Here is a 10,352-nt window from a genome sequence, read left to right as displayed (position 1 = left end):
CTTGTATGCGGTATTGTGTAAGTGATTGCAAGTAAGTAGGTTATATATGTATATGTATAATTATTGCATTCACTAAGCGTTAGCTTACCCCTCTCGTTGTTCACTTTTTAGATGCAGGTGCGGAGAAAGGGAAGGGGGTTGTTGGGCACTAGTTCTCCTTGTTGGATGCTTGTTGAAGCTTTTGGAAGTCGACCTAGCGGGTAGTTTAGCCCCAAACCATGCTCGGGTGTTGTTTGGATTAAAACTATCTTGTTAATGGGTCGAACTTAAATTACATTGATTAAGGGTCTTCGTGTCTTCTTTGTAAACATTAAACTTGTTGTCTTGGTTTAAACGGATTGTATGGAACGGTTTACGTTATGTAATCATTTAATTGGGCGTTAATGGTTTATTAATTTAAAAAAAAATTATCCGGTTGATTACGGGTTGGGATGTTTCAACACGAACACCAAAATTTTAAATTCGCAACCTAACATGTTTCAATTGACGATTTCAACATCAAAGATGCTTAGAATCATACTACGAACACTCGAAACACAATAATAACAACTGAATTTGCTTAAATCGATCCGATTGAAAAATTGACCAAATAACTTCAAACTTTGACTTCACGAATTCGAGCTCGATTCTTTGAGTTTGGATCTGAAATTTTGCATACAGCATCACGATCTGAATATGAAGATATCTGCAATTTTACTTTTCGTTAAATGAGTCCGAATTGTTCTAGACTGATCTATCTGTCACATTATTCGGGCGATGATGAACACGGATATAATCATTGAAAATCTATTGATATTCTATTGATGTAAATATCAGTTGATGCACGTGTGTTAGCATTCGTATGTGAATCACAATTCATCTTCAATTTGTAGTTTGAATCATCAATTGTTGATTTGCAAGTAAAACACAATTACATGTTATTATGCATGTCAAACATATGTGATTGTCAAACCCAATCACATGTGATTCTGCATGTCAATCACATGTGATTTTAAAACTCAATCACATGTGATTCTGGATGTCAAATCCAATCACATGTGATTGTAAAATCAATCACATGTGATGGAAATCTGATCCAAGAGCTGAGATTCAATCACATGTGATTGTAAAATCCGATCATATGTGATGAAAATCTGATCAAGGGCTGAAATTTGTCCCTTCAATCTCAACTTAAATTAAAAATGCAAATGAATACAACTTAATAATTTATAACCATTTTGAACATCAATTAAAAAGATTCGTTTTATATTTATTTATATTCAAAATTTTAACGTCAGCTATAGTTATATTTCGGGGCAAATGGGCAATAGTATAATTCAAAAAAGTTTACCTTGTGCTTCTATTGAAAATGTAAACCTGTTGACTATCGTGATTATGGTGTACCAGTATAATTATAGGTGTACGGTTCCGAGTATATTTGTATTACGACTACCAGGATCAGCTCTGAGCCTGAGCAATGTTGACAACCATCTACAACATCATATAAAAGAGGGCATCAAGTGTCTAAAGTGGATCTGAATATTAGTGGTGATACATGCTTTTTGAACAGTTAATGTATTTATACGAAAAAAATTAAGTGTTATCTGTTATAACTGCCTGATCTGAGTGACAAGTTTATGTTTTTGAACAGTAAACATCCCACTTTGATTCTTATGCATAATTGCCTGATCTGACTTCTGAGTGCATACTTCGATCTGACATGATTATAAGGTGAATTGTGACCAAAAACACTTTCTCTATACAAAATAGGGTATAATCCAGAAACATAAAAAACGATTCTTATCAATCAAAAGCACAACCTTACTTTTATCGGATAAACTTTGGTCTATCCATGACGTAAATCGTAATTCAAAATACAACCCGTCACAGTTTATGTGTAAGCTACTATCGAGCTTCTGCAAAGATAACTTATATGCAGGTTTTTCTTTAGGGTTGTGCATCTAACAATGAATGCAACAACTTATTAGCAAAATTTGGAAGTTCAAAGCAATGTTCGGTAAACAAGTTGGCCAATTAGTACACACGAGCCTTCGGAGGGAAAGTCTCAACCTCATCATCAAGAGTATTCATGTGAACTGGCCTGTAATCTAATCGGACCTTCTCATTCTCCCAGTATCTGCACGTATTAATTAACATGAAAATGCAGTTATATTCAAGAAAGAAAAAGAATACAGATTTACCATCTGAGATTATGGTAAATTATTACAATTAATATCTTAAAGCATGCAATAGTGTATCTAATTGTAATAAGTTTTACTACCATGACACACAATTATAGAGCTGAAAAATGAATACCCATACAAATTTGTATGTGCTAATTCTAAAGGCAGTTTTGTTTAATACAATTATTATGAACTTATAACATTATAATATGATTACAAAAAAATAGTAGTTAATTTACTTGTTAGATACAAAAAGTTAACAAAAAAGTAGACATTGCTAACTACACCATGTTTCATCACCGATAATGATGTATAAATCGTCTATCTTCCATTAGGCAGAAGAGTTTAAAAGTCGCGAGATGAACTACGATACGACTAGTCGGCCAAGTCGTGGACTTGTAGTCTAGTCGGGGACTACGGACGTTGACTAATGTTGACTTTTAGTAATATATATGTAACATATATATTACACATAAATATTTCAAACATATGTATAGGGCACAAAATATGAGTATAAAAAATATTAATAATTTGACCAAACTTTGACCAACCATGACTTTGACTGACTCAGACCCGAACTGAGACCGCCTTATTAGATGTTGTTGGGTGTAACATGATAGGCTAGTCACCAAATCGACAGGTGTGTGTGTGTGAGAGAGAGAGAGAGAGAGAGAGAGAGAGAGAGAGAGAGAGATACCCTAGTGTGTGTTTCATCCATTTCTCATCATCTCTTTTCTGCAAGAGCAAAAAATTACAATTTTATTAGATCATAAGTTAAGAGATGGGTGAAGCATATAAAGAAGGTGTGAATATGAACGAACCGAAAAATCTTCACGGGCATGAGCTCCTCTACTTTCTTTCCTAGCTTCCGCTGAATGCATGGTGATACATGCATTAATTAAAAGGTTTTCCAACTCTATGGTTTCTATCAAGTCCGAGTTCCTGTAATATGTATTCCCATATTACGAGTCTTAAAGCAGAGTACTTTAATGAAAAACCAAATGTTAAAAATCGAATAAAGTTTACCAAATCAAGCTTCGATCTTTCAATTTAACATCATGATAGCTCTCCCATGCTTTGTCAATTAGATTGCAACCTGTAACCACTCAAACAGTGAGCTAATATGGATAACAGGGAATAATAAGTTAATTTGACACTGGCTATTATAGTGAATCCTATGATAGCAGAGAGTTGTAATTTATTATACTTTTACTTTTGCATATTATTATACTTCTAAATTATTATTTGAAAATATATTCATTACAAAGCTTTTCCATTATTTTTTTTAATTAATTTAACTATTGTCATATCTGAATATCTCAAACACATTGATCCTTTAATTGAAAGTTTTATTATAATTTGAGTTCCATTTTCATGTCAAATAGTAAATATTTAATATTAACAAACACACAAACTAATAAAAATAAAGAAATAACATAAGCGAGTCATTAAACACGAGACACTGTACACCAAATATGGTGCGAACTGACAAGATGAATAGTGTTGCACCAAGAATTATAGCAAACGTGATGTCTTAGTTCCAACTTTGGTGTGATAGGTATTAACATTAGAGACTATTTTGGGAGAAAACATCAAGTCATTGATTACAATAAAATGAAATAAATCAATAATTTACTTATATGGGCACACAAAAAGATCTAATATTTTAATTATGCTATCCTGACGTACCTTCTTCTAGTGTCTCCTGTGTGCGAAACACAGCAGCATTATTTTGCATAATTCGCTGCATATTCAACCGGATTTTTGAGGTATGAAGTGAGCCATTTGAATTCCTGATCTTGTCTAACCATGCAATAGTCTTCCCTCCCGCATCATTTGGCAAAGGTTTTTGTTTCTCCCCTGTAATACAGTAACATAAGGCCATATTGTGTGCTATTAAATCGATTAGATGTCTAAAAAACTAACACGGTAACTTTACCTGGCTTATGGATCTCTGCAACTCTATTAGCACAGGCTCGTCCAAAAACAACAATGTCAAGAAGGGAATTTGCACCGAGACGATTGGCACCATGAACAGATGCACAAGCTGCTTCTCCAGCAGCCATGAGTCCAGGTACAATAGCATCAGGATTATCGCCTTTAATAGTAACAACCTTCAAGAAAAAAGAAAAAATGGTTAAGAGTATAAAAAACTTTATTAGACTACTTACAGGAAAAAAAATGGTTCTAACATATTTAAAGTGGTGCTTATTTCAAATCCTACAAGCTATTACTCAATTATGCATTCCCAAACACCCCACTTAGATCTACCACTGAAAAGAACATTATTCACAGATGTAGCTATATCTTAGTCATTTACTTATAAACAGGTGGATATGGATTATGTTTTGTATCTCACATTTCAAAAGTTGCCCAGTGTACCTTAATAGCATAAAATTTTCTAAATCAGTTTATTCAAAGCACGAAACTATTAGTATAGACAAATTTACACACGACCAAGATATTACTCGTTTTGACCCGCCACCCATGTTGCCACCTTAAAGGAAATTTGTATATCAGGATCTACCTCTCCATGGTAATTTGTTGGGATACCACCCATATTGTAATGCACAGTGGGTAAAACGGGAATTGGCTGCTTTGTAACATCGACACCAGCAAAAATGGCAGCAGTTTCTGAGATACCGGGAAGCCTCTCCTTGAGAACTTCTGGTGGTAGATGATTCAAGTGAAGATAAATGTGGTCCTTCATTGGTCCTATTCAAATGAAATAAAATAAAGTTAAGTACATCTAACTGATAAATCGTCAGATTTATAGGACTTCACTGCAATTAGTAAGTTTCAAATGTGTAAGTTTATGTTTATTTCTGTACATAATTATGACAATTTATTGAGATGACTAGCTAATCACCTTTGGGGTGCAGGTATTTCACCAGAAAGCCAAGTTAATTGCCACAATTACAGATATTTTGTTGAAAAAGCATAAACAATTAGCATTGTAGCTGTTGTTACAAATTTAGCTTCATAGAACTATTGATGTAGGTTTGAATAATTAAGCATATGTTTATTCTTTAACAGTATTTCATACGATGTATCATTTGTTTGAAGTCACTTTGAGCATGAGATGTAGTCATGTATAAAGGGGGTGCAATAGTAAGTACTATGTGATGAAAATGAAAACAGAGAAAACAGGGCTGCTGAGTCCCTTCACTGTTAGATATTGAATAGGATGGACAATTTCAGCCCATTTACATGACACTAAGTTAGTTCTGGTTCTATTCCTATGCTAATGGGCCGTACAAATAAACTCTGAAAAGTTAGCCACACAGGAAATGGGTCAAGCAAGTTTCAAGTAACCCATGACAATATTAAGTGTATCTAGAAAGATGGTAAGCATATTTTGAAAGATAGTATAATCATATTCGACATATTAGTTATCTATCAAAGTTTAAAACGGAAGACAAAAAGTAGTTAGTAGGTAAACAAACCCACACTCTTAAACAGGGACTATGTTTTTACCATGTTGGTCCCAACCCACCCAAACCAACCATTTTGTTGTCAAAGATATCATATATATTAAAACTTTAACTAAAATATGAGATAATCAGATGCTACTATTGAGATCTGTTTTGACCTATATCAAGACTAGAACAGGCGATACTTTTTGCAGTTAAGATGAAGTTGATCGAAAAATATACCTACACCACGGCCTTCTCGGATTTCCATAGTCATAGATCTTGAAACGACATCTCTTGAAGCAAGATCTTTTGCTGTAGGGGCATAACGTTCCATAAACCTTTCACCTTCACTGTTTCTTAGAATACCACCTTCCCCACGAGATCCTATATAAGACATAATATGAACCAGTTTATAACATGCTTCAAGTTATGTTAACTCTAAATAACACTGAAGACAAAAAATCACAAACCTTCAGTAATGAGGCACCCAGCACCGTATATACCAGTTGGATGAAATTGTACAAACTCAAGATCCTGTAAAAATAAGTCGTAGCCAAAGAAACCGCTTATAACTACATATCAACAGAAAACTATAGGAATGGTGAATTTAGTTTTAGGGGATATATACTGTGCAGTTTAAAATCACTATGCATATGAGGTTACTAGTAACAACAACAACAACAACAACAACAATACCCAGTCCCGCACATGCAAGGAATGGGGAGGTGAGATAAACAAAGGCATACAAAGTGCATATTATATGCACAAACACCTCTAAAGGTAGAAGGTTTTCCCTGTTCAGGCTACCCGGGAGGGCGAGTAATCCGACCCATACTCTGATGTACGCAGCCCAACAGGATTACTCACTGGCTGTTTCCAACCCTTCCCTGGCCACCAAAAAAATTCGTCTGAGACGAGATTCGAACCTGAGACCTCTTGCAAGGAACTCAGTGCCCCAACCACTGGGCTATCTAATGATAGTAAGTGGAATGGAAATGGGAATCTATTTCCAAACCCAACGCTATCTGGCAAGTATGGAATATCCCCAAATTTATGGATATGATTCCTAATTGTAACAGCCACATTTATGATTTCAAACCCTAAATCTAAAACACCCCCTAAGTATACCTCAAGAGGAAGGCCTGCACGTGCAACCATAGCATTTCCATCTCCTGTGCAAGTATGAGCAGAGGTTGCAGAGAAATATGCTCTACCATAACCCTGAGAACAAAAAAAAGTTCATATAAGACAATAATGAGGATGCCAATCTAAAGTAAAGTTAGTTCATTTGATAACATTCACCCCAGTTGCCAAGATTGTTGACGAAGAACGGAATCGATGTAGTGTCCCGTCCTCCATGTTCAACGCAATAACACCTTGGCAGCTACCTGATACAAACCACTCGTATGTCACATATGTAAACAGGAATACCATAGCACATAATTGAATTGGCTTCAAAATGATATGCATGCCAGAAAACATAATTGAGGACAAAAAAAAAGGTTTAGCATACCATCACTGCCCATTATCAGGTCCAAAGCAAAATATTCCACAAAAAACTGTGTATTATGTTTCATGGCTTGACCATACAATGTATGCAACAATGCATGCCCAGTTCTATCAGCAGCACATGCACAACGATAAGCTTGTCCACCTAGAAGAGAACAAGAAGAAACGTTTAGGCGGTAGACTTTTCGTATAACAATAAGTTGTATAATCAATTAATAATTATCATATCAACCTTTCCCGAAATCGAGACTCTGACCACCAAATGCGCGTTGGTAAATTTTTCCCTCCTCAGTTCGAGAAAATGGTAAGCCGTAATTCTCAAGCTCGATAACTGCTTTTGGTGCTTCTCTACACATATACTGAATCGCATCCTGATCACCTATGGAAAGCAAAACCTTTGTTATGATATAAAAAATAGCACTAATTCCTTGCAACATTACTTATTATTAATGAGAACATGATTGTAAAAAAAACAAGAAGAAAAAAACATGTGCAAAAATAAAATAATGTATGAACTCTGATAAAGGTACACTGTACTTCATAACTTAAAATGCATTACTCACACATTAATCGTTAGCAAAAAGATTACCTAACCAGTCGCTTCCCTTGACGGTATCATACATATGCCACCTCCAGTCATCCTCGGTCATGTTTCCTAATGCTGCATTTATACCACCCTGCATGCATTTAGAAAATGCAACTTTAATGAAATTTTATGGCAACATAGAATAATATAAGTTGCTTGATATAAGAAATGAAATCAACTTATTATTCAAATTAACATGAATAAATCACAAGAATTAAAATAACATACTAATGAATACATTCAGTATAAGTTATGTAAAACTGAATATACTGAAATTAAGTCTTAAGCTCAAGAGCCAGCTCTTATGCTATATATTTATATTTATTCGTTATATTTCAAGGGAATAATCATTTTATGTAATATGTAATACAATAAACGAAATAGAACAGGATGTGGACCCAATGTATGTGGTACTATCAAAAGGACCCAGTGTATGCCATACTATCAATATGGTTATAGACTATTACTCAAATGTATACCAAAAGTTGCACAAAACAGCAGCTATTCATCATATGTTTGTTCACTTTGTGTTGATGACAAACTGTTAATTAGCGAGCTTATCAATAAGGCACTTAGCACATGATCTAATTATTGATTGTTTCTATATGTATGATACGTCCCAGACCAGGAAATCATACAGTCCTTTTTCAGGTTCCAAAAACAAATGGGTCCAGTTTTTAAATAAGCATTTGCAAAAGCTAACCCCAACAGAAAAATACTAATTAGATAAAACATAAAAGAAGTGCGTATAGAAGTATATATACTTCTATGCTTAAACTACTTCTCCAGAGCAAACACAAAAAGGTGTTCATAAGTCAAAAATGTAAATTTTAACATGAAAAGAAGTGAAGGCACCACAAGTCACAGTGATCAATCGTCCTTTTAAAGTCAACTGTTAAAGAAGGTTTCTACAAATAAAAGAAAACCTAACATTTCAATATCAGCTCATGCACTGAAATTGCAAAAGTAATAACACCAATCCCTCAAAAGATAAATATAGCTATTTGCCGGCAATATAACCATTTAGCATGAATTGAAAACAAACCTGAGCTGCAACAGTGTGAGAACGTGTTGGAAACAGCTTAGTAATGCAGGCAGTATTGAATCCATGTTCAGATAACCCTATCGCAGCTCGAAGACCAGCACCTCCAGCTCCAACCACAACTGCATCGTATGTATGATCAACTATCGTATAAGCCGATCGTCCCACCTTCTGTTTATTCACATAGAAAAAGACAATCAAACAAACAATCACACACACATACACATATCAAACCAATCAAATCTCAAAAGTCCCAGAGTAGTAATCAATCAATATATAAAACAAAATCTATCAACATAGTCATCAATTATTTAACCTAAAACAGAATAAATTACAAACAACTAGGGGCAAAATATGATAATCAAAGGGATAGAAAACAAAGTAGCATGATTATAATTATAATACATACAAAAACTGAATGAATTACAAACAATTAAAGCTAAAATACGATACAGTAATTAAGTAAATATAAAAATGTCATTGCATGATCAAAATACAAACAAATAAAGCAATTACGATGCAGTAATAGAATCATCAATACAAAAAGGTTATTGCATGAATAGAATACAAACAAAAACTGAATGAATTAGAATAAATTAGAGCTGAAATACGATCCATAAATCTAGACAATGCAAAAACATAATCGTAAGGTATGAATACGCTTATCTCCTGGATCCATTTCAGTTCAAAACCAAACCCTAACTTACGACTTTTTTTTATTCATATTAATTTTATATGATAAAAAAATGTAGAAATAGATTACCGATTCAGAAGAGAATAATCTGTGTGAGAGAGATTCTCCGGCGGTGGATCGCCGGGAAGGAATGCGAAGACCACGTGACACGCACCGCCACATAGCTTTGTATCTGTAGATGTATCAGTGTATGTATCTATTTGTTTGTATGTATTATTATAAATTGTAATTGTAATTGAAATTATTATTAAGCTGCTATTGGTTTTGAGAGCGGTGATATGAAAGAGTGGGAAAAGGCAGAAACTGGTAATGCCTGTTTGCTAAAATGAAGATGATGAACTACAGCAATTTTTATATTACCGGAAATACCCCGATTTGTTTCTCTTAATCACGATACTACCATTACGGAGTTATAATGATTAAATTTTACTGAGTAGTTTTTTTCTTTCACAATAATCATTAATGTTTGTTTACTTGACCCGACAACATAATGTAAAGGTCTAAATGGTCCCGTTCTCTCTCAACCTCGGTCTCTGTGCCCACCGGAATTTTTGATTTCTTTCTTTTTCCAGCCGTTTCCACCTCCTTTTTTCACCATTTTCCTTCTTTCTCCAACGGATTTTTCCTTTCCGGTCATTTCTTCTTCTATTTCCTTTGTTTTTTTTTTTTTTTTTTTTTGTGCTTGTTGTGCTCTTTTCCTGTTAGTTCTTTTCATCTGGGTTCTTTCGATGGCTTCCTCAGATTCCTTTTCGTTTAACGTTCCTTCAAGATCTGGTTTGGATTCGGGGGTTCTTGGTGTTAACGATGGCACAACTCCTTCTTTTTCGTTGTTTGGTATGGGTTCCGGTGGTTGTGAGAGTACGGACCAGGTTCCGGTCAGTTTTCCGGCCAACTCTCCGGTGACGGATTCTGCGAGGGTTGTAGGTAATAAGGGTCCTACGGT

The 10,352-nt window shown here is 34.6% G+C and overlaps 1 protein-coding gene across 1 annotated transcript; it reads right to left on the bottom strand.

Annotated features, from left to right (window-relative positions):
• Positions 1–1,653: 1,653 nt before the first annotated feature.
• Positions 1,654–9,690, bottom strand: LOC139892179 (succinate dehydrogenase [ubiquinone] flavoprotein subunit 1, mitochondrial-like). The gene is made up of 16 exons (XM_071875218.1): positions 9,479–9,690; positions 8,719–8,886; positions 7,677–7,764; positions 7,320–7,466; positions 7,092–7,232; positions 6,881–6,966; positions 6,707–6,799; positions 6,049–6,112; positions 5,819–5,962; positions 4,690–4,877; positions 4,102–4,276; positions 3,852–4,022; positions 3,189–3,258; positions 2,984–3,104; positions 2,860–2,897; positions 1,654–2,116 (listed from the first exon to the last, which is right to left on the bottom strand). The coding sequence occupies exons 1-16, from the start codon at positions 9,569–9,571 to the stop codon at positions 2,014–2,016; spliced, it is 1,890 nt and encodes a 629-aa protein (XP_071731319.1). The 5' UTR covers positions 9,572–9,690; the 3' UTR covers positions 1,654–2,013.
• Positions 9,691–10,352: the final 662 nt, after the last annotated feature.

The sequence above is a fragment of the Rutidosis leptorrhynchoides genome, chromosome 2 (assembly GCF_046630445.1).
Source record: "Rutidosis leptorrhynchoides isolate AG116_Rl617_1_P2 chromosome 2, CSIRO_AGI_Rlap_v1, whole genome shotgun sequence".
NCBI lineage: Eukaryota > Viridiplantae > Streptophyta > Magnoliopsida > Asterales > Asteraceae > Rutidosis > Rutidosis leptorrhynchoides.
Note: the sequence above shows the minus strand (reverse complement) of the source record. Positions and strands in the feature narration are given on the sequence as shown.